The sequence below is a fragment of the Melanerpes formicivorus genome, unplaced genomic scaffold, assembly GCF_026170545.1.
Source record: "Melanerpes formicivorus ecotype bairdi unplaced genomic scaffold, bMelFor1.0.p_v2 SCAF_38, whole genome shotgun sequence".
NCBI classification, from domain to species: domain Eukaryota; kingdom Metazoa; phylum Chordata; class Aves; order Piciformes; family Picidae; genus Melanerpes; species Melanerpes formicivorus.
The window spans coordinates 1,759,710-1,784,073 of record NW_027142390.1 but is presented as its reverse complement, the minus strand read 5'-3'; the positions used below and the strand labels follow the sequence as shown (position 1 = coordinate 1,784,073).

General features: G+C 49.3%; 1 protein-coding gene across 14 annotated transcripts in view; it reads left to right on the top strand.

Moving 5' to 3' along the window:
• Window positions 1-24,364, top strand: part of ITPR1 (inositol 1,4,5-trisphosphate receptor type 1) — a 204,123-nt gene that overhangs the window by 6,326 nt on the left and 173,433 nt on the right. For 6 of the 14 annotated variants that reach the window (XM_068157769.1, XM_068157763.1, XM_068157764.1 and 3 more), the window contains exons 1-3: window positions 380-429; window positions 11,884-11,991; window positions 15,828-15,898. In XM_068157769.1, coding sequence (XP_068013870.1) covers window positions 404-429; window positions 11,884-11,991; window positions 15,828-15,898 — 205 coding nt within the window. In that variant the 5' untranslated portion in view covers window positions 380-403. Of the gene's footprint in view, window positions 1-379; window positions 430-11,883; window positions 11,992-15,827; window positions 15,899-24,364 lie in introns of those variants that run through there. The other 8 variants (XM_068157772.1, XM_068157767.1, XM_068157766.1 and 5 more) reach the window with 3 other exon arrangements.

The window sequence follows — 24,364 nt, the reverse complement described above, 5'->3', positions numbered from 1 at the left end:
GCTGAGGTGTCGAGGAGGGAAGAGCAGTGAGCCTGCCCTGGGAAGGGTTGCTGCAACTGGAAGACAAGAGGAGATTTGCAAGCCTGCAGTAGAAGAGTCTTGTGGAAGGAGAGTCTTGAAGGCTTACAAGCCTGCAGTAGAAGAGACTTGTGAGTGGAAGGAAAGTCTTTGAAGGCTTGCAAGCCTGCAGTAGAAGAGAATTGAGTTGAAGGAAAGTCTTGAAGGCTTGTAAGCCTTCAAGAGAAGAGCTGCTAGCAGAAGAAAGGTGTTGAAGACTCTCAAGCCTTCAAGAGAAGAGCCTTGCTAGTGGAAGAGCAGCGTTAACATTATTGCCAGTGGGGACCCAAGGCTACTAGGAGACAAGCTGCAAAGCCCAGTCCTGGAAAACGACGCTGGTGACACCATGGAGGACAGAGAACCTCCACCAAGGTGCAGTATTGGTGAAGGGAGAAAGGGGAGGTGCAGGGCATGGGGAAGCTGGAAGTGTTGGGCAAGAGTCCAAGAGATGAGCAGGTGGAGGCTAGTGAGATGGATAGAGAGAAGAGACTTTGGGAAATCTAGGGACTTGTACCTTTGAAGTGTGCATCCTCTGAGGAAGGAAGCTTGGAGGCTTCAGGTGTGGACTGAGGCTGTAGGAGACAGCCTGTGCAGTGGTGAAGCCTCAGTAGATACATGGCCATGCAGACTCCAGCTGGGACTGTTCTGTGCCCTCTTCTTCCTTGGCCAAACTCCAGCTGGTGATCCAAAGCAAGCTTCTCTCTTTCCCCATGACATTGGTTGCCCTCTTCCAACTCTCTTTGTGTATTAGAAGCGTGCTGCAAAACATTGTGTGCTTGTAGGGGCCTCATCCAGAGGCTGACATCTACAGTGCCTTCTCCCATCAGAGTTAGAGCCAGTAAGGACCAACTTCAGTACATATCAACTTCAGTAAGTGCTGCTTTCTTCTAATGGAATTAAGTGCTGTCAGGTCAGCATGCTGGTTTGAAAGACAAATGACTTCTTTTTTCCCCCCTCCCTCCTCCCCTGACAGTATCCTTAATAGATTTTCTTTTTCCAGCTTTCTGCAGCTGCCTGTCAGTAGGATCCATTTCTTCCACCAGTCTGAGGGCTGCTGTGTAAGATCTCCCTGTCAAAGTGTGGCTTCTGCCTGGCACATTGTTAGGAGCCTGTTACTTTCGCCCTGAATTCTCTGTAACCAGCTTGTCTGGGGAAATGAACACCCCCAGCAGGCATCCCTGTGAGGAGCAAAGGACATTGTGCATGTCTGCTTTCCTCTGCTGGGGATTGTTGGAGGTTTCAGTCAACAGCAGGAGTTACTGCATCTCTTTCTCCCTTTTTCTTAAGCTGCTGCTTTATTTTGCTGCACCTCTGCAGTTGTAATCTCTGAATGATGTTGTCAGTGAGATGGTAAAAAAAACCCCAAACTAAGTCTATCTGTGGAGTGCTAAGTGGTGTAGGAAATGAATGGGCCAAATGAATGGGCCATAATTAACTTGGCCATCATCTTGTAAGAATTTACAGGCCTCTTCCAACTTCCTTCAAGGAAAAAAAAGGGAAATGCTTGATTGGATGTGCAATGGGAGTGATTTTCCTCCTGGGAGAAGTGGGGCAGTGTGGGTGGTGGATGGGGATTCAGGAGACCTGGATTCGAATCTGGGCTTTGAATCTGACCCACTGCTTGTCCTTGAGAGAAGGTCACAGCTCTGAGCTGTTCTTTCCTTCCCTTCCCCTCTCCCACAGCCTCCATCTTGCCTCTTCAGGCTGCAAACTGTAGGGGGGGGGGCAGGGAAATAATAATAAAACTCTGCTGCCTTTTTAGTGTTGGGAGGAAAAATACTCTCTGAGAAAGTGCAGCTCTCCTCTTTAATCTAACGGTTCATCAGGTGACAATTTGTCTGCAGATAGCAAGGCCCCTGGACATGAAAGGTTGCAGCAAATGGAAAACAAGATCGTGTGGTAGATAAGTGCCATGCTGAGATTTCTTGCCTCTGTTTGTGTGTGTGTGCAATCTACAATTTAACTACATGTGCATAAAATTAGCACTGCTGAACCTGCTCAAAGCCAGCCCTCGCTCCTGAGCTGCAGAGGGAGGGAGAAGTTCCTGACTGTGGGGATGGGGAGACCCTGGAGCAGGTTGCCCAAGGAGGTTGTAGATGTCCCCTCCCTGGAGGTGTTCAAGGCCTTGAGCAGCCTGGGCTGGTGGGAGGTGTCTCTGCCCATGGCAAGGGGTTGGAACTGGCTGATCTTTAAGATCCCTTCCAACCTAAACCAATCTATAAATCCAATTCCAGCCCCCTCCTAAAGCAGGGTCACCTGCAGCAGGTTGCCTGGGGTGGCATCCAGGTGGGTTTGGAATGACTCCAGAGGATGAGGATCAGCATTTGAGAAGACCTGGCTGTGGCTGCCCTGTGCTGCTGTTTTCTACCTGAAAAAAACCCCACCCAGCATTGATGGCTGAGGAGTGCAGGATTTCTCTCTGCTGTGGCCTTGGTGCTGAGCTGAGGAGTGAGCAAACCTCCCTGCCCTAGCCTGCTCGGAGCATGGCACTGATCCCAGCTGCCTCTGCCACCCAAAATCCCTTCTCTTTGCCTTTCCCTGCTCTCTGCAAAGAGCTCCTTTTAGATCTGCTAAGTCAGAAGCTTTGCAAATGACAGCAGTTCGTCCTGCAGCCCCAGAAGAGTGATTATTCACCAGAGGATCTTTTAAATAGAGCACTTCCTCCTGGCTTTGCCTCTTTTAATGGGCTGCTTCTGCCTCTTTCTCACAGCCCTCTGGGAGGAAGCCTCCTGTTTTTATGGAAATAAGGATGGGAAACATCAGGTTTGGGTTGCAGTTTTTCCAAGTGAGGTGCATCTGTGGAAGTAGACACAGGAATGGGTGGCTGTCAGCCAAGAAACCATGGAAGTCATCAGGGCAATGGCAGGAGAAACATTGGGTCAAGCCCACAGGGCCAAGTTTTCAGCCAGATAATCTTGTTGTGAAGTTTGGCTTGAGCAAACTACATCTGGAATAGGCATTGACTTGTATCTAGGGAGCTAGGGTTTGGGGGCTTCCAAACCAAGGTTAGCCTGCTTGGCCTGATTCACCACTGTTAAGGACCTAACTCCACTGGATTCAAACATCCTGACTTGCCTGGTCCTGTGGGCTCTCAGCTGATCAGGTCTCAGTCTCCTGTTCCCAATATCACTTAGTCTGTGGCTGGCTCTTCAGGAGAGTGGCAATAGCTTGTGCCATTAAATAGGTCTCTGTGGTTTTGTTGTCTCTGCTATTAAACTCTGATCTCTTTTTTTTCCTGTTAAATTGAAGCAAAATTAATCTTTCCTGTCAGAGCTCTTGTCTGCAGGAATGAATTTCAGGCTGTTAAGCCCAGAGAGGGGCAATGAAGCTGGGGAGGAGTCTGGAGAATAGGTCTGGTGAAGAGCTGCTGAGGGAGCTGGGGCTGTTCAGCTTAGAGAAGAGCAGGCTGAGGGCAGACCTCATGGCCCTCCACAGCTCCCTGAAAGGAGGTTGCAGTGAGGTGGGAGTTGGTCTCTTTTCCTGAGGAAGAAGTGACAGGATGAGAAAATGACCAAGTTGCACCAGGAGAGATTTAGGTTGGCTATAAGGAAGGGTTCTCAAAAGACTGGGAGCAAGCTGCCCAGGGAGGTGCTTGAATCCCCATCCCCACAGAGATGTGGCTGTGAGGGCCATGGCTTAGCATCAGCCTGGGTAGAGCTGGTGGTTGGGCTTGATCTTAAAAGATCTTTTCCAACCAAAACAATTGTATGATTCCAAGTATGAGTTGAGATTCTAATCTTCCCTGAACAGCCTCAGTAATGAAGAAGGCTTTGACACAAAAGTGCTGCTCCAATTTCTGTGACAATGCAGCTAAAATTGCCAGTCTCCCTCTAATTGAGCACTAAACCACAGTGACAATGTGATAATAGAGAGCTGAGCACATCATGGGGATGGGAGGCACAGTAAGGAGCTTTTTCCCCTTCTCTTTTCCCCTCAAAACAAACATCATTAGAACCCTCTTTAAAAGATTTAAGCAATTGAGATCCCAGTTGCTGGAAGTCAGACCGTGGGCACTAAGACACATTTGGTCTCGTTTGTTTTTGCAAATAGGATTTGCAGGCAGAGGTTGAAGAACTAAAATCCCACACAAAGCAGACACGTGGTGTCAACAACAAACCGGCTCCAGCTGCTTGGAAAGGCTTTGCAGAGTTACACTGCTTGAGGTGGGGAAGAGCAGGCTGCAGAAACCTTGCTGCAAAGGGTCCCCTCTAAGGGGGGGACTTCACACAGGGGCCTTGACTCTGCTCTGCAAGGGAAGCAAACTTTCAGCATTGCTCTGAAGCAGTCGAGCTCCAGATGAGTGATGGGAGAAATTAGTGTGAAATGTTTACAGAGCAGTTGCATTTCCTATGCTGGGATGTTGGGAAAGCAGCTGTCTCATCAAGGTGTTGCACAGTCAGTTTGAGCTCTTCAGGCTCTTCACTGGTAGTTCTGCTTCAGCTGTTGTTGAGCAGTGGGGGTGTATGAAACTGTAGAGTCATAGGATGGCTTGAGCTGGATGGGACCTTAAAGATCATCCAGTCCCAACCCCCTGCCATGGGCAGGGACCCCTTCCCTTAGAGTCCATAGAATTGTTAGGGTTGGAAGGGACCTCAAGGATCATCCAGCTCCAACCCCCCTGCCATGGGCAGGGACACCTCACACCACAGCAGGTTGCTCACAGCCACCTCCAGCCTGGCTGCAAACACCTCCAGGCAGGAGGCTTCCACCACCTCCCTGGGCAACCTGTGCCAGGCTCTCACCACCCTCATGGGGAAGAACTTCTTCCTGACATCCAATCTGAATCTTCCCTGTTTCTAGATTTGCTGCATCTCCCCAGTCCTATCCCTCCCTGACACCCTCACAAGTCCCTCCCCAGCTTTCTTGGAGCCCCCTGCAGATCCTGGAAGGCCACAATTAGGTCTCCTGGGAGCCTTCTTTTGTCCAGACTGAACCTTCTCTCCTCCATCCAACCTGGCCTTGAACTGCCCCTGTCCAGGGAGGGGACGTCCACAACCTCCCTGGGCAGCCTGTGCCAGTGTCTCTCCACCCTCACTCTAAAGAATTTCTCTCTGAGTTGAAACATCACAGAGTTGAATTTCAGTGACTTTATCAAACTTATTCTGGTCTGGACATCTTCCTGTGAGATCTGCCCTAGGTGATACTTTGGCAGGGAGGGGGCCCAGATGGTCTCCAGAGGTTCATTTGAGCCCTTAACATTCCATGATTCTGTTCAGGGCCCTCAGATTAAGCATATGATCTGTTTGTGCCCTAAGATGTGACCTGAGTCCTTTCAATCTTCCTGTGAAGGTGATGAGGGAGGGTCTGCAGGGCTTCACCTCTGGTTTGGAGAGGGAAGGTGGTGCTGGTGGCAAAGGGCTTTGCCCAGACCCTCTGGAAGTGCTTGGTTTGCAGTTCAGGGTGGGTTATTGTCACCTGGCTTTTGCTCTGTGCAAAGCAGCTCGTTCTGAGCATCTGCATAAAGTCTCTAAGGAAATAGTGACAAATGAACCCCCTAATTACAGCACTTGCTGTTCAGAGGACCAAACCCACGGTCTTGTGATAGAGATTTGTGTTCACCAAGGCAGTGCAGAGTAGGAGGGGAAAGGCACGTCCTGAAACTCCTGAGATGAATAGAAAGTTTGCCTGGGTTTTCTTCACTGCCTGGCTATAAACCCATGCATTCTCTGCTCTAATCCCAGAGAGCAGGCCTGTGACTGTCAAAAGGGCTTGGGAAGCAGTGCCTTGGTGAAGGGGCTACCTCCAAAAGTAGAGGAACCTGCCCAAGTGCAGAGACTTAGCCTTGTTTTCCTGTGCAGACAGGCAGTGGATAAAGCATTCAGAGGCACACTGGGTTTTAGATGGCTGATTCACATGAGGGAAGGCATCACCAGCACCACAATCCAAGCTGTCAAGGCTTGAAAAATGCTCTGGAACATGTTCATCTTTCAGGTGATTTTTTGGGTGGTTGTGGGTAGATACTGTCTGCTTAGCACTGAGCCATGGAATGTTAGGGATTGAAAGGGATCTCAGGGATCCTCTACTCCAACCTCTCTGCCATGGGCAGGGACACCTCTCAACCAGACTTAACTGCTCAGCCTGGCCTTGAACACCTCCAGGGAGGAGGCAGCTGCAGCCTGTTCCAGAGTCTCACCACTTCTTCCTCAGCTCCAGTCTAACCCTGCTCTCCCTCAGCCTCAAACCATTCCCTGTTTTCCTAGACACTGTACTTCCACTTCCAACTGTGCAGTCCACTTTTGGCTCTGTTTCATTTCTTCTCTTGAAAATGTAGTCTGTCAAAGTCAGTCTTTGGTTGTTTAGTGGGAGAAAGTTGTTTTAGACTGGATCTTAGGAAGATGATCTTCAGAGTGAGGGTGGTGAGGCTCTGGAATAGGCTGCCCAGGGAGGTTGTGGATGCCTCCTTTCTGGGGGGGGTTCAAAGCCAGGCTGGGTGAGGGCTTCAGCAGCCAAGTCTAGCTGAGAGGCATCCCTGGCAGAGAGATCGGTGTGGGTGATCTCTGAGGTCCCTTCCACCCTAAGCCATTCCAGGATTTTAAGAGCTTGTGGTTTTGCTGTCACCTGAGTTAAACCTCATGATGCTTGTTGGGAGATACCTGCCTCTGCTAGGTTTGGGAGCTAGTATAGCCACACTGCCTTTGTTCCCTTATCAGGGACCTTCCTTATCTTCCATTTGTCAAGTAAGTTTACCTAGAAGGATTCTTTCCCCCTCCCAGCCCCACAGTGTTAAGTGGAAGAGGGCAGTGATGCTCCATGGGTTGGAGACTCCTGTGCTGCAGCTGGGAGGTGGTGGGTTCCTGCAGCCCTCCTGTGAAAGAGCCATGAAAGCTGGGTCTGTGCAAAGGTTTTCTTTGTGCTCCCCCCTCCAGCACTCATTGATTGCTCTTGGCACTGCTGTATCTAAAACAAACAGCCTGCAGGGTGATGGTTGTGTTTGTCTACTGAGCACCACTGCTTTCTGAGCAGTGAGATTGGGCTTTTAGCCCTGGGAGCCAGGTGCTGAGAGTGTGGGTGAGAATCCTCCTGCCCTCTGCTTCCAGAGGGCTTCTGCTTGTCATCTTCATGGATTTGGCCAGTGTGATGTGGGAGAGAAAGTGTCCCCTCCCTGGTCCAGTGGACAAGCATGGATGCTTTGGCTGACATGTCCAGGAGAGAACTTGTTCTCTCAAGTCCCTGTGGCCTGCCTGTGCTGTGAGCTTCACATAAATGTGCCAAGGTTGACAGTTTGGTGGTTTTTTTTAGTGCTTCAACTTCTGGGTTCTCCAGCTGAAGGTGCCCCTGAAGGTCTCACTTCAGGGGGGTTAGCAGATGTTGACAGAGATGGTTTTAAAAGGTTTTCAAACTGGGTACTTGGAAATTTTGCTCTTGAAACACTTCTAGTTCTACTTTTTGCCTCATACCTCCCATCAGAGGTAGAAAACAGCCAATTTGAGGCAGCTGATAACTTAGTGCTCAAGGTAGCTAATTGATCAGTTTGTTGAGCAATTTTGTTAGGTGGAGAAAAGAACCACAGAATGTTAGGGGTAGGAAGGGATCTGAGAAGATAGGAGTCCAACCCCCCTGCCAAAGCAGGATCACTTAGAGTAGGTCATATGGGAATGAGTCCAGGCAGGCTTTGGATGTCTCCAGGTGTCAAAAGAATCTTGTGAGGAGACTGAAAGCAGCTTTCCACTAAATCAGTTGGGCAATTATTCTCTTCACTTGCAGATCTTGCGTGTGAGGAGACCTGTTGTGGCATTTAGTCCCTGAGTCCCACCTGCCAGTCCAGCATGTTGCTGAGCACTGGCCAGCCTCAGAAGCAGCACAGGTAAAGGTAGATGTTGGGTGAACTGACTTCTGGTATGCAGCTATTAACAAAGATTAAGAGATGACAGAATCATTCAGGTTGGAAGAGACCCTCAGGATCCCCAAGTCCAAGAGATAACTCTACTCTACAAGGTTCATCCCTAAGCCCCACATCCAAACCACCTTTGGACATATCCAAGGTTGGGGACTCCACCACCTCCCTGGGCAGCACATCCCAATCCCTGACCACTCTAGCTGGGAAATTTTTTTCCTACTGTCCAGTGTAAGCCAACCCAGTCACAGCTTGAGGCTGTTCCCTCTTGTTCTGTCACTAATTGCCTGTGAGAAGAGACCAGCACCAGCCTCTCCTCAAGCTCCTTTCAGGTAGCTGTAGAGAGCCATGAGCCCCTCAGCCTCCTCTCTTCCAAACTCACCATCCCCAGCTCCCTCAGTGGCTCCTCATAGGATTTCTTCCCCAGTGTGGATGGTGGCAGCTGGGGCTGTGGGCAAGCCCCAGGCAGGCAGTTCAGAGGCTCCCCATAGCTGGAATTGGCAGCGTGCGTCAGCAGAGCGGGGAGGCAAGCTCCAAGTATATCCTGTTGCGGTGGAGATAACGTCATGGTGGAGATAACATCGTGCTGAGGGGTGTTAAAACAGGAGATTCAGGGAGAGTGCAGGCAAGGGATGAGCCAGGGCTTAAGTGCTAAATGTTGCATGCTTAAGAAAAGCTCTAAAACAGTAACTTTCTTGTAGCCAGATCAACCCTTTCAAGCCTTAACTTGAGCAAGGCTGACCAGCAGGAAGCACCAGGAGCACAGCTCTGCTGTTTGGGCAAGAGGGAGGCTGGGGATCAGCAGTGCCACAGGCTGCCCAGCAGCAGAACCTGACCCCAGTGATGGATTCAGAAGCTTGCCCAGAGAAGTTTGAGAACAGATCTGGTGAAGAGACCAGCAGTGAAATGAAATCATGCTGTGTGCCTGAGCTGTCTCCAGGCTTAGAATGAGCTGTGGCCCATAGCCATCAGATGGTAGCAGCTCAGTGATGGAAGTGCCAATGAATGGCAAAAGGGCTGATTCTGGGCTTTGCATTACCTGGGTGTGTTGGGGTGCCAGGGCCATGGTGTATGCCATGGTATGGCAGCATCTCTCTGTCAAGAGCAAGGAAATGGAGGCTTTGTTTTGGAAGGTAATGTAGAAGCTGATCACAGATTGCCAGGCTGGGAGGGGCCCCAAGGCTCCTCTGCCCCAACCTTTCTAAGTGACGGCAGAGTTGAAATGAGCTGGCCCAGCACTGTGTCAAACTGAGTCTTCAAGCTGCCCCATGTGGGGAAATCCACTGCTACCCTTGGGAGGTGATTCCAGTGCCCACCCTTGGGCCTGGGTTTTGGTCAATGGGCTGAAGTAACTTCTTTCTCTTGCCAAGGAAAAAATTCTTCTCCTCTTTAATAGAAGTCAATAACTTTGACCTTCACGTTCTCTGGGGAACAGCTGTGGCAAACATCTGCCTCTTCCAAAGGAAAAATGCTGTAGTCCAGGAATCTCCTTCACACCCCAGATGGGATACTTCAGATGCTGGTTTAGGAAGGGATCAGTTGGAGCTATCTGCCTTTCTTGTTGACTTGCTGCCTTTTTGCTTTGGGCTGTGTGCATTTAGGGCTGAGCTGAGGGCTGTGAAGTTTATAGCCTAAGGTTCATAACTAACATCCAAGTTGGGAAGTGAAGGAAAGCTGTGCTTCCAGTGATGCTAATTCAGTCCCTCAGCATATTTCTGCCTGTTTTCTGGTATGCATCTTAAAATAAGTGGACAGAAACCCAGCTCTGCTTATCAGGAGAGAATGGGAACGGGCTGGGTAACAAATGCAGGGGCTGAAGGGGCTTGCTGGCATCCAACAAGCAACCTGAGGCCAAAAGGGTTGTTTGTGTGCACACAGATTTGGTTTCAGAGGAGTTGAGACTCCTTTTCCCTGCACATGAACTTGACCTGTTCTGGGTGGGGGATTTTGGTTTTCCCTGAACTTGTTGGTTTACAGATGGCACAGGGATTTACAGGCATGGGAATGCCTCTAATGAGCTTTGAGGTGACAATAATGGAAGCTGCTGTGATTGTTATTGCCACCACCACTAATACTTGGAGGGTGAGGCAGCAGGGCTTCAGGCTTTTTTGCTTGCACTTTCCTATCTGCAATGCATTATCAACATCATCTTTTAAATCTTCCTGAATCTGTCCTTGTTGAGCTCCAGCCTTGCTTAATAAACTCAGCCCTCACTCTTTTGGTAAACAAGATAATGTTGAGTGAAAGGGAACATTTATCCCCTGTACAGTGTCAGGGCTGTGCTCCATAATAAGCATAATTTCCTGCTGCTCAGCTCTCCTGGTGGTAGAACACTTAAGAGTGAGTTGGGTGTGATGATGGAGAGGGGGAAAGGCTTTTCAATTATTCTGTTCTGTTCTCTTCTTTCAATCTGGGAGCCTGTTCCTGGGCAGTGTTCACTGGCAGGGCTGCCTTGCAGAGCAGGAACAGCTTGGGAGAGCTCTGCTGCTGCCTGCTGCTTGAAACCTCAAGCAAAGCTCTTCTGACATTTTGAACTGGGTGATCAAAAAGCCTGGCTTAGGAGGATCTCCAAGAAGCCAGAGCATGGCCTTGGAAGTGATGCCTTTGAAAATCTCTTCACTTGGGCTGCTTTTAATCTGGCCTCATGTTGTTTGTCTCTCTCTTGGTTGCTGTGCCAGACAGAAACTGTCTTGTCTGCATGTATTTAAATGCCAGGTATCACTTGATCTAGAATTGAGGGGTTGAAAGGAGATGCAGGCAAGTTTTGAGCCCTCTGGAAGCTGACCAGACCCCAGTGGCTGCCTGCTCAGCCTGACATTTAGGCAATCTCTTTGAAAAGCAGGACTGAAGTGTTGCTGATTTCCCAGGGATTCAGCTTCCTGGTACATGGTTTAAAGTAGATGACTGTGACAGATCTTAATCACCGTGCTGTTACGTGCAGGGTGCTGCTGCAGGCAGGTGTATTTGGTGGCTCTTCACCTAATGCTGTCTCTGGCACTGAGCTGTAAGCAGGTTGTAAGCCTCAGTGTTGGCTGTGTCAATACTCCTGGTGCCCCAAAACACTGACATGAATCATGGCAACGTTTTAACCTCCCAGCTCCCCCCAGCCCCACTCCAGCACACCAGAGGACCTAGAAAACATGCTCAGACAGACCTTGGATTTTGCCAGAGAGCCTGGCAGAGGAATGTGTTGTGATTTGGGGGTACAAATAATGTCTGAGGCAGTCCACCATCCTTGTCCCTTTCCCTCTCACAGGTTAAGATATTGGGGTGCTGTGATGTGTCCAGAGAAGGGCAACAAAGCTGGGGAGGGGTCTGGAGACAGGGCTGGTGAGGAGCAGCTGAGGGAGCTGGGGGTGTTCAGTCTGGAGGGGAGACCTCATTGCTCTCTACAGCTCCTGAAGAGGAGCCTGGAGCCAGGTGGGGATTGGTCTCTTCTCTCAAGTAGCAAGTGACAGGACAAGATGAAATGGCCTGAAATTGTGCCAGAGGAGGTTTAGGTTGGAGATGAGGACACATTTCTCTACTGCAAGAGTGATCAGGGGTTGGAACAGGCTGCCCAGGGAGGTGGTGGTGGAGTCATCGTCCCTGGAGGTGTTCAACACGTGTAGCCATGGCACTGGGGGCTGTGGGGGTTGGGTTGACAGTTGGACCTGATCTTAAAGGTCTCTTCCAGCTGAAGCAATTCTGTGCTTTTTATGCCTGGACTGAAAAGGCTGTGAGCATCTGCTGGGATGGATGCAGCTACTCATAAACCAGTCCCACACCAAAGGGGATGCCAACAGCTGCTTGGTTTTGTCCTGCAGTTTGTTTTTCTAAGCAAGCGTTTTGCTGTGCTGTGTTTTCTTTGATACCTGACATTCCAGCACAAGAAATCAGCCCTCCAACCAACTGAAGAAACAAGAGCAAAGGCTGCTGTTGTTGTAACCTCCAGCAGCTTGTGCTGAGACGTTCTGCCTGCTGAATGCTAACCTTGTGCTTTGTTCTTCCAGGGGCAGTAAGCCAGAGATGACTGACAAGATGTCGAGCTTCCTTCATATTGGAGATATTTGTTCTCTCTATGCAGAGGGCTCAACAAATGGATTTATTAGCACTTTGGGGTAAGGACAGCTGTTCTCTTGTACTGGAAACATCCCTCAGAAGGCCCAGCAGAACTCAGGTAGCTAGCCTGAGCCTGGCCCCCAGGAAAGACTGGGTAAAACAGGGCAGCTTTATGTACATGTTTGGCCCTGACTTCAAGCCCATACAGCCAGCTAGATGTCAGGAGGATGGAGAGTGCATTGATGGCTGTGGTGTGGTTTGGATGCCCTTGGTGGGGAGGAAGAAGCTTGTCAAGTGAAGGTGTTGGGTAGAGGGAAGGAAGGCAAGCCGATGGTCTTCATGTTGTTGTTTGTCCCGTGTCCATCCGTGTGTCCTGTCCTGTCCCTCCCTGCCCTTCCCAGTCAGGAGTGAATAGACCCCAGTGCAGTTTGCTGACTGGAAAAGAAGCTGTAGCAGAGGGGATCCCAGTAGTTAAAAAAAAGAAAATCTCTATCTGAAAGCAGCCCCAAGGGAAATGGTGCTCCTCATGTGCCCTGTTCCCACATGGGGCTGCCACCAGCTCCCCACTCGGACTAGTTCTGTCTGACAGGATTGGAGGTTTCTCATACAAAGCAAATTGTCCTTCTCCAGTCCAAGGAGAACCTATTTTGAACCTCCAGCTTTGCCAATGGCCAGCACCTTGGCTGGCTCCTACCCTGGAGTGCTTCCCCACGCAGCTCCTTTGCGCTTCCTTCTGCAGAGACATCAGCCTGGGTGCTCTGCAGGGGAGTGCCTCTTGAGCAGTACAAAGAGCATGCTACTTCCTTAACCCAAAAGCAGCTCTTCACCTAGGAGAAGGAAGAGTTGGCAGAGAAAAGCCATGGAGTTGAGCTGCAGCTCTGAGGAGTGACAGGGGATGTTTTACTCTGCTCAACTGCTGCTGAGGAGAAATCTCTCGGATCATGAGAAGCTGGCAGAGGAGCTGTGTACTGACTTGGAAGACCTTGCAGGGGGTTGGATGAGAAGCTCCAAGAGCACATCTGCCACCTCCTTTCAAAGCAGTGAGAAATTAGAGGGAGGGAGATGGCATGCATGACACACTGCTGTGGGACTTCAGTACTGAATGAGTAGCAGAGCAGCACCCAGGGAGCTTTGCCGACGTGGTGAGTGGGCGCACACACAACATGCTCCTTCTCATTTCCAGTAGCCCTAAGGGCATCGGGGGGGGGGGTACAGTGACAGCAAATTCTTTTCATGCCTACTGTCCAGATGCATCTGATAAATGGAGCTCCCAAGCAGGGTACAGAGAGAGCATCCTGGTAAGTGTCTGGGCAGGAGACGATGGGCTGGAATCTCATCTGAGTGACTCCAAACTAACTTGTAGGTTTAGTCCTCTAGCTATTAGGATGGTGGAAAATAAGGGGGCAGAGAAGGAAGCAGACACTGAAGATGCACCATGATCTATTATAGGAAAGAGAAGAAAATATGGGATGCTGCCAGAAGGGAAAGAAGGTATGCTAAAAGCAAGGGATGTAGTAAGTAGGGTTGGTCGAATAGTATTTGGCAAATGTATTTGACACATTTCCCAGGTACTGGTCAAATATGCCAGCTGCACCCTGCAGCCCTCAACCAGCTGTCTGACTGGCCAAATACTATCTACTGGCACAATGACCTGAGCAATATGATCCACTTGGCTATTATTTTTTTGTTTGTTTGTTTTTCTCCCCCACCCTCCTCCCCCTCCCCCAGTACTGAAGCAAGTTTGGCAGCAAATGACTCCAGCCCCAGCCGAAAGTTGTGATGTGATGTGGAACCCCCATACGGTGCATGCCGAACATCCCGCAGTGGCTGTGGCTTTTGATGGCATTGCTGAGCAGAGGTTTTTCACCATGGGCAGTCCTTCTAGGCATGACAAGGCCCTCTAAGCTCATCTGTTTTCCTAGGCTTGATGAGATGTTCTCATGGCAGCTCTAAAGATCCCTTAGTGTTACAAGCATCTCTTTGATCTGATTAGTGCTGTTTTAAGGTAACTGCGTTATGTAATGGCCACACATCTTCTGAGCCTAGTTTAAGCCAGAAATCCCAATTGCTATGTGAAACATGAAATACATTATCAGCTTAATAGGCCTCCACAATCCAATTAGCTTTGTCCCATATTTAATTTAGTCTTTGTCCTGGAGAAAATGAAAGCAGCAAAGGAAAGATGACTTTATTTTTTGTTTCAGTTGGGTTTTTTTTGGGGGGGGTTGGGGTGTAATTGTGCTCTATACCATGTGGAGTTTTGACAGTCTTATGTCATAACAATGTGTAATGACTTGTTCATGTGCTTAATGGCTGAGAAACAGATCCCACTCTACATTCTAATGGTGTTCTAAATCTTTTGAAGGGTGTTCCTATTTAATATTCCTATGACATGACTGTTGCTTAATCAAGACTTTACTCTTGCTGTTTTCCCAAGCCCAGTGCTGTCATCATGATGATTACCTGTGTCCAAGATAGCCTCTTCTCTGCTTTCAGTTTGAATTCACTCTCTAAATTTCTTCTCTCTTGTGTTGTTCTTTTTTCTCTTAGTAGCTTGGGAAGTTCCTCTTTCCTTGGAATTGAATCTCAGAGCAAGGAGAGAAATATTGCAGTGAGGTTATCTCTGTGGGAGGTGATCAGAGGAACCCATTTGGCTGGAGAGCTGGGGGTTTTGTTTTTGGCAGACATTGCAGTCAGCTCCACTATTCACCCTCCCAGCCACATATGGCTGCATCGTAGTAGGGAGAAAATCCATGGGGAAAAAGCAAGTTACTGTGAATGTTTGCCTATGCAAATCTTAGATGCCTAGAACTGTTGAGTCCACTTAGTCTCTCTGAGCCCTGAATTTGTCCTGCACTTTATTTTCCATAATTGTTGTCTCAAGATGCTCCCTGCATGTAACCAGCCTCTGCAAGGAACAACTCTCATATTCTAGGCCTCAGTCTTTCTCAACTTGATTCTGCATGAGAATGGACCCCTCAAACCTTTTCAGACCTTGGGAGTTTTGATTTCTACTTCTGTGTAGAAAGCCTCTTTGACAGATTGGGTTTTCAAGGGGCCCAAACTGAGCCACTCAGGATCAAATCAGAAACAACCAACTTGCACAATTTGGAAAGCAATGTGTGGTTGAAAGTGCAATCCCGTCATGAGCCATGCCAAGGGTAGAGCAGTGGTGGCAGGCTTGCTTTGGGTGTTTCTTCTTAACTGTTTTCTTTATCCTGTGAGATTTGAATTGATCCTGTGGGCTGTTTGCCAGTGTGCATCCACGAGCAGCCCTGCCTTGGCATTCCCTATTGGAATCTCTTGGGTTCACTTAGCCTATTCTCCTCCTTCCTGGTAGAACAGGAGGAGGTTAGGTCAATCCTTGGATTCACCCTCTGTTTGGTGAGCAGGAAGGTGTCTTTCTGCCTTCCTTAAGAGCCACTTTTTATTGTGGCAGCTGTTTCTACTTCAGGGGTCATAGGATCAGTGTCCTTTTTGCCCAGCCATCCCATTCTCCTCTACCCACTGCATAAGTGCATTTGCTACACTCCCCAAATCTGTCCAAGAGGCAATACCTGATCTAAGGCTGTTCTGTCACCTAACTAGAATATGGGCTGTTCTGTCTGCACCTCGAGGAGGGGACAAAGGTGATGCAGTACACAGGAGCAATGACATATTTATTGTCCCACCTACCCAGGAGCATAGCCCTGGGCAGCAGTAAAATAATAATACTACTAGTCCAAAATAGCTGCATGCTTCTCAGAAAGGTTTGGCATAAGTTGGCATTTGGGGAATGTCTTCTGCTGAAGTGGCCACTCGGATGACATGCTGCAAGTGAGCAACTTTGGTTGTGCTGAGGAGGGCCTGAGAGGGATGGGAGCAGAATCTCATTTGGCTTCTCGTTCCTTTGCAGCCTTGTGGATGATCGGTGTGTTGTACAGCCAGAAGCAGGGGATCTTAACAACCCACCCAAAAAGTTCAGAGGTAAGTTGGGCAGGCAGCTCCTTACCCCTCTGGCTAGGTGGTGTCCTTCCTTGGATGCGCTCAGCTGGAGCTCTCTTTGGCCTTCCTGCTTTCTGGGCAACGTTCCTCTGTCCTTGTCTTCTGTGAAGAGCAGCTCAGGAGGAAGGAAGAGGTGTGGATGTCTGTGTGAAGTGAGCTGTGGGGCTTAAAAAGAATGCTTTGTGAGGAGGTGGAGATGGGGATGGCAGCTGAGGCTGGCTTTCAGATCTGCCCAAGCTTAGAAGATGCCTTTGAGTTTCATTTTTTCTCTCCATGCTATCATATGTGCCATTTAGTTACTCAGTGTCAGTCCTGGAGAAGAGCAAAGTAAGCTTTCTCACAAACATTTGCTGCTTGTAGTCTTGTTTGACCTCACTTGGTATTAACTACATTTGACTTTGCTTTCCTCCTGCCAGGAAACTCATGCTTAGTGATAAGAAATTGATGCCTACTTCTTTGCAGAGCTTGGCTCAGTCTGAGTTAAGAAAAAACAGGAAGAGAAGCACTAACTGGGATCTTGGTTGGAAAAATCTTCTTGAATGCCTCTTGTTTCACCTCTTGATTGCATCTCTTACCCAAAGCAGAGCTCAGCCAAATACTCTCTGAACATTTGATCTACCTTTCATTGCTGTTCTCAGATGTGGCAGCAGCTGTTAGCTGAGTCTCCTTTCCTTGGGTTTTGCTTTGCCTTTATCAGGGGCTCAGAATTACCATAATTTTCTTCAGGTTTGGTCAGAACTGCAGGGGATTGCCCTTGAAATGCCACCTTCTGCACTGCTAGTTCTGTTTGCTGCCTCTTGGGGTGTCTGGATTTTGCCATGACACAAAGATGTCTCCTGCAATGAAGCACTTCCTGCAGTCTTGCCGAAGCCTCGGAGCGCTGGTTGGGTTTTCTGCCTTTTCACTGGAAAACTCAATAGCTGTGGATTCAGATCCTGAAGAGGCAACCTGGGGAAGTTTCAGCATGCCATGCTAAGCTCTCCAGAAAAAAGAACAACAGTGTTAGGTGAAACAGAGCCCTGACTCCAGGCACCTCTTGACGTTAACATCGCATGAAAGAACAAAGCCAGATTTAACTCCCAACTGCTGGCTGTAGAAGGAGGCAGGGAGGGGAGAGGGAGAAAAGAATGAGAGCAAGGCAATTCTTGCTAGCACAGTTTAGGAACTGCAAGTACAGGGAGACATTTGTCTGACATAAAACATTGTGGTTAGACATTGTAAATGTTCTCATGTTACTTGATAATTTATACATGGAGAAAGAATGGTGTGAACCTTTTCCAGCCTTTGTAGTTCCTCCACTAAAGCTTTCATGGGGACATTTTGATGCTTAATGGGAAATGGCAACAAGTCATAAAATTTTAGCAGGCATTTCTGTTATTTATACACAGGCTTTGGAAGTGCAGCCTCAGATAAAATGCTTTCCACAATGAGTGTGCTCAGGAGAAGTAATAATGGAGTGTATCACGCCGTCTTCAACACAAATGGAACGTGCCCCTCGGTTTATTAGAAAGCAAAGGCACCCAGAGGCTTGGCTGGGCAAGCCTCAGGAGCTGCAGCCAGGTCTCTGCAATCTCCTGTGGTGCTTTTATGGCAGCTTGCAAAAATACCTCCCTTGCAAGTGGAACACAAGGTCTTCCCTAAGGTGCATTTATCCAAACAACTCCATTTGCATCTGGGATATAAGCTGCTGTGGGGAGGGGACTTCCTGCAGAGGCCTGTAGTGCTAGGGTGAGAAGCAATGGCTTTGAGCTGGAAGAGGGCAGAGTGAGACTGGGGGTTAAGAGGAAATTCTTTCTAGTGAGGATGGGGAGACACTGGCACAGGTTGCCCAGGGAGGTTGTGGATGCCCCCCTCCCTGGAGGTGTTCAAAGCCATGTTGGATGGGGCCTTGAGGAAGCTGGACTAAGGGAAGGTGTCCCTCTCCATGGCAGGGGCTTGGAACTGGATGGTCTTTAAGATCCCTCCCAACTCAAACCACTCTATGAACCTGGTGAATGTAATTGAGTAGTCCCAGTGTTTACATTTCTCATACTCGAGCTTTAGCCTCTCTTGCCTTGGGCAGTGTCATGGGCACAACACAGCAGTAGCACAAGGTACCTTTGGTACAGCTGCAGCCTGGGGTGGGAGCTGACGTGCTGCTAACCAGTCAGTTTGTATGTGGTGCCCATATGATGCCATCTGGTCCATACTGGCCATGACAGCTGAGAGGATCACTGCAGCTTGAAGCCTGAGAAGCAGCATGGTCTTGGTTTGAATCCAGACAGGTGCAAAGCCCTGGTGCTGGGAGCTGAGGAGCAATGCTTGCAGATCTCGCTAGAGCAGGACCAGAATTAATCCCAGGTAAGGGACTAACACTACAGCTTTACCCAGGACTGCAGAACCACCTCTGTGCTCTAACCTGTTTTATATCTATGTCTGAATCCTCTTTGAAATGAGCTGTTCCTGAAGGTGTCCAGGCACAGCTCAGTCACACCTGAAATCATGTCCTGGGAGGAGCACTGAACTGTGACTTTGTGGCCAGACTTGAGGATCTCACTCTGGCCAGTAGCTTAAGGAGCTGTAATTGGAAGCTGCTCCTCTGCAAATCTGTCTTCTGTAGGCAGATGTAAAACAGTTGTCAATCTAATTTTCATCCTTAATTAAAGTGCTGAGAGCTATCTAGAGGCAAGATTTGCTGCTTAGCTATGCATGCAGGACTCCAAGAAAATTCAGTGTGAGGCTGAAGTGCTTCTCTCCAGTGGTAGAATTGAGCCACCCTGCTCTCTTTTATTCCTTAACCATGGGTGTTTCAGGTTGTATGAAGTCTTGTTGCCTAGGCTACACTTCAGTTGCATCTCAGGGCAGCAGCAAGGCCCTGGTCCTAGAGGGGGGTGATTTTTCTCTCTCCTCTGCTTTAGCCCCTTGAAGCAGAGCAGAGGTGCTGTGCACAGTGACAGTGTGTACACAGCATCCTTCTTTCTGGAGAGAGCCTCTCTCCTGCAAAAGGCAGCTGACAGCAATACTCAGCCACGAGTCTGTGCTGACACTAAATGCTGATAACCTGCTTGTGGTGTGAAAATAGTCCCTGCTGAGGAAGGAGCTGCTAAAAGCAGGCACTTTGGAGCTGAAACGGAGGTGGGGTTTGTGTGCTAGGAAGTCACTCCTTACAAAATTGTTGGCTGGGAGCTGTCCTGAGGCAAAATTCAGCGAGGGAAGCTGGATGTGTGTTTGGATGAACTGGGCTGAACAGGATGGTTTGCAGCAGCACAAGTGGGGGTGGAGATGGGAGCGCTAGAACCTTTCACTCTGCCTGGGGGAGAAGATCCAGAGGTATCCTGAGGACACAAGGCCTTGCTCTGTTGACAAGAGCTGTGGGAAAAAATAGGCTGGGAGATTAATCTGGTGGTGGTGGAGTCCTGGAAAGCATGAAGTGCAACAAGAGGAAGCTGAGAGTAAGATGGGATAGCACTCAGGTGAGGTTTGGAGTGCAGTGGCACAGTATAAATGAGATGTTAAACTGAAGAAGTTAATTCAGAGGGTGTATGAGATGGGAAAACCTGAACTGCTGGGGTAGGAAAGAGCTCTGAAGGAAGGTACTAGTCCAACACTGTCAAGTTACTTTGAGCTTCTAGGAGGTACTGCAAATTAAATGCTGGTTTGCCTCTAAGCCTTTAGATTAGTGTCTGGTTGGAGATGTAAAGCTGAGGTGTAAGTCCAGAGGAGGCCACAAAGATGATCCCAGGGCTGGAGCTCTGCTGTGAGGACAGGCTGAGGGAGCTGGGGCTGTGCAGCCTGGAGAAGAGAGGACTCCAGGGAGACCTTAGAGCTGCCTTCTAATAGCTGAAGGGATCCTGCAGGAAGGCTGCAGAGGGACTTATCCTGAGGGTGTCTGGAGACAGGGCAAGGGGGAAGGGTTTGGAGCTGAGGCAGAGCAGGGTTGGACTGGAGCTGAGGAAGAAGTTCTGCAGTGTGAAGGTGGTGAGACTCTGCACAGGTTTCCCAGGGAGGCTGTGGATGCCTCTTCCCTGGGGGTGTTCAAGGCCAGGCTGGATGAGACCTTGAGCAGCTGAGTCTAGTTGAGAGGTGCCCTGCCCATGGCAGGCAGGTTGGAGTAGAGGATCTCTGGGTTCCCTTCCAATGTGATCCACTCTAGGATTCTTCCTGTTTCAAATCCCAGTCCAAAGCAGATAGTAGCTGAAGTGAGTGGTTTGCAGTTGATCATGGTGGGCTGGGAGGCTTCAGTGGATTTCATATATATTCATTTATTTATTTTCTTAATTCTGCCTTTCTGAACCCACTTCAAAGATGGTGATTTGGGTGTTTTAAAGTAGTGTTCCTCTGGCCCTTCATGTTTTCAGCTCCAACTAATTCAGGAGTCCTCTAAAACTGCCTTGTAGAACATCAAGACTTGAGTACAGTCCTCAGGGTTTGTACATGAGGACATGAGAATTGCTGAGAGTGTTTTGGTGAACTGGGCTGAATATCCTGTGTACAGATGAGATTCCTGGAAAAAATCCTTCTTGTACTGAGTCTCCAAAAAAAGAAAGCTGTGTGTGACAGCTCCTTGGTTATCTGCACTGCTGGGAAAGGGGAAAGGGGGGGTGGGGGGAAAAGAGGCCTTTTTCTGTCCTTTCCAAAGCTGGAATCACTGCTCTAATTGCCATCTTTGAGGATGACTCTGCATCTGCACAGTGACTGTAAATGAACATTCCTTTAATATGCATGGCCCTGTGGAAAGGCTGAGCTGCAGCTGACCCTCCAGCCAGGCTGGGGGCACCAAGTGCTTCATTAGAGATCCTTCCTGCTTAAACACACACAGACAGATAGCTGCTTGGCAAATTAAACTCAGGCTGCACAATCCTGGCACAGCTGCAGCTAGAGCCCAGGGCTGATAATTTTGTGCTGTAGCTGCTGCTTCCCAGCTGGGTTAAGTGTTTTGTGCTTCTGCAGAGGGCCTGGGCTGGGTTTGTATCGGAACGCAGCGCCGAGCCCAGCCAACTGTGTTTGCTTGATGCAAGACACTGCTGCTACACCAAGGCAGGCTGTCTGACAGCCTTCTGGGGAAATGCCTTACAGCTCCTGATTTGGGATGCAGCTCTGCCTGCCAGGGATCCAGAGCCTTTGCAATAGAAGGGGGGGAAAAATGAAGGGCACTTAGTGGGTTAATTTGTCCAGCAGCTACCTCCTTGCAGAACATTGTTTTAGTAGTTGCTGGGCAACACTCTTTTTTTGGCAAGATGTTCAAGGAATGAACCCATATCTTAGACTTAAAATACCCTCATGGTGAAGCAGATGATGAGTAGTTAGAATTCTGTTTGTTCTTTTGATCCTAATCCTTGCTCTGTGCTCTGGGGGCTGCCTTCACAGAGCCTCAGGTCAGCCTCGCCTGGCGGTGGTGGCAGGGCTTAGCTCTGAGGCTCTCAGATGGAGGGGTAGTTCAAAGGCTTCAGCAGAAGACATGAGCTGGGTGCAACCGAGATCTTGTGGTATAAAAGATAAATCAATCTACACACCTCAGTTCTTTTGATGGCTTTCTCTTCAGTTCACACTGTGCTCAGCGTTGATCCAAGTCGATACAACTTCTGCAGAAGACAGTGTTCTGTTCTGTTGGCCACAGCTCTGCCATGGATGAGCTGAGGCCTGCAGACTCCTGTCTCGTTTGACATGAAGGAAACCATTTAGTTCATGCAGCACTGGGAGAGGCTGTGGAGTTTATGGTGCATCCATACAGGGCTATTCACTTAGCCAGTGTAAGCTTGTGCATAGTTTGGCATCAGGATGGAGCTGAAGGGAGTTTCCAGCTCAAGGGTCACAGGCAGAGTTGTGCCAAACACTTCAGAATGATAAAAAGAAGCTAAAATACTCAGATCCTGTTGTCTGCTACTTCTGGAACAATATTGGTTCCATGTAGTGACCAGGAGCATGTGAGGTGATCCTCTCACTCTAATCATGTGAGGCCCCACTTGGAGCACTGCATCCAGTTCTGGTGCCCCTAGCACAAGGACCTGGAACTGCTGGAGAGGGTCCAGAGGAGGCCATGAAGATCAGAGGGCTGGAGCACCTCCCCTGTGGGGCCAGGCTGGGAGAGTTGGGGCTGTTCAGCCTAGAGAAGAGAAGGCTCCAGGGAGACCTCAGAGCAGCCTTGCAGTACCTGAAGGGCTCCAGAAGAGCTGGGGAGGGACTTGGGACAAGGGCTGGGAGTGCCAGGATGAGGACAATGGCTTTGAGCTGGGAGAGGGGAGACTGAGAGTGGAGAGGAGGAAGAAGTTCTTGAGAGTGAGGGTGGGGAGACACTGGCACAGGTTGCTCAGGGAGGCTGTGGGTGCCCCTTGCCTGGAGGTGTTGAAGGCCAGGCTGGATGAGTCCTTGAGCAAGCTGGGCTGGTGGGAGGTGTCCCTGCCCATGGCAGGGGGCTGGAGCTGGGTATCTTTAAGGTCCTTTCCAACTCAAACAGTTCTTTGATATGTAGAAGTGTAGCAGGTAAAACCCAGGTGATAAGGTGGATGAGTGGTGTCCTCTGTGCTCATCAAGAAGAATACTTGCAGTATAAGCCTTTGAGTTTCCTGTGTTCAGCTTTGCTAAGCTTAGCCTCAAATCCTGTAGCCTTCCATATACTCTCTGTGCATACTTTTCCAGCTCCAGTAGTGGAAGTGGTTCTCTCAGCTTAAACTCTGATGTGAAGGAGGCTGAATGGGAGGACTCTTTCTGCATACATTGGATGAGTTCAAGTGGGTGTTTTGCAGAGGGTTTGAAGGCATGTTCCTGGAGTGGTGGTGGGAAGGGTGGTAGACCTGGGCTGCATGGCCAAGTTGAGGCTCCTTTTTCTCTTTGAACAGGGAGTTTCTAATGCTGGTGAAATCTTTGGCTGTATTATTGAATCACCTAGATTCCTTGAGGGAATATTTAAACCCATGTCTGTATATGGCTCTCTTTTTCACTCTGGCATCCATGGATTAGCAGACTCTACATAGCAGGATGTGCTTTTCGTGCAGGTGGTGGAACTGTTGGGGGTGTTTGAGTGCTAAGTTGAGAGCTCAGCATGGTGAACTTGAGGAGAAATACATGAGTTGCAAGAGAAAAGTTGCCTCTCTCACTTCTGAGGTGTCCAGCACAGACTAAAATGTGCTTGCTGAATACCAAAAGTAAGAAGTGGGCCAGGAGTACCTCTTCAGCTTGTGTTTTTCCCCAATACCTCTAACTTTTGTTTCTCTTAGGAGCCAAATGCCATTAAAAGAAACACCCCCCTCCCACACCCCCCTTGTTTCTTACCTCCTTTCAAGAGGATACCAAGATCCTGGTAAAACCCAAAGCAACTTTAGGGTTGAGACAATGGAAGAGAACAATACTCAGAATGCCTTCTGCTGCTGGGCCTCTGATTGCTGTGTTTGCACTGGAAGCATTGGCCATGTGGCGTGGGAAGAATCCTTCAAGCTGCATCAGGATCTGGTTATGATATCCCCCCCCCTTGTTTCTTTTTCTTGGTGCTTTGGTGAGGAATCCTTTAGTAGCATTCCAGGTATTTATAGAAGTGCACTAGCAAGCTGCCAACTGCTCGTACACATTTGAATTTGCTGCCCTTTATAGGGTGAAGAAATCCTGAGTCTTGCCTCTGAAACGTGGAGCTGGAGCCCACTGCAGCCTACGTACAAGCAGATGTTCCAGCCAATTGTCACTCTGGCATTTAGGTGTTTCAGAGAAGTGAGGAGTCAGAAGTTGTTGGCATGTGGACAAATGTGCTCTAGATCTGCCAAGGCTTGGCAAACCCCCTGGCAGAGGGAGTCATAGAAGGGTTTGGGTTGGAAGGGTCCTCTAAAGGGCATCCAGTCCAGCCCCCCTGCAGTCAGCAGGGACATCCTCCACTAAAGCAGGTTGCCCAGAGCCCTGCTAAGCCTCACCTTGGATATCTCCAGGGATGGGACCCCAGACACTTCCCTGGGCAACCTGTTCCAGTGTTCCACCACACTCATGGTGCAGGACTTGTTCCTAACATCCAACCTAACCCTGCTCTGCTCTAGTTTGAAGCCATTGCCCCTTGCCCTGTTACTACAGGCCTTTGTGAAGAGTCTCTCTCCATCCTTCTCATAGGCCCTCTTCAGGTACTAATCGAGTGTTGATGCAGTGCTCAACATGAGCACTCCCAAGCCTCCAGCCTCTCTGCAGGTCAGGCAGCAGACAACATGCACTGCCTGCTCTGCAGGCCCCTGGTGATTGGAGAGGGACACCATGGACACCTCATCTCCAGACACTTCTGAGAGGTGTTAGGTGCAGTGGGGATTAGTGGAACTGTTCCAGGTCAGGTTGTTAGAGGCTCTGAGCAATGTGGTAATCTTGCAGGTATTTAGACAGGGTGGAGAGAGACTCTGGAACCACTTGCCCAGGGAGGTTGTGGGTGCCCCCTCCCTGGAGATGTTGAAAGCTGGGTTGGATGAGCAACCTGGGCTAGTAGATGTCCCTGCCCATGCATGGGAC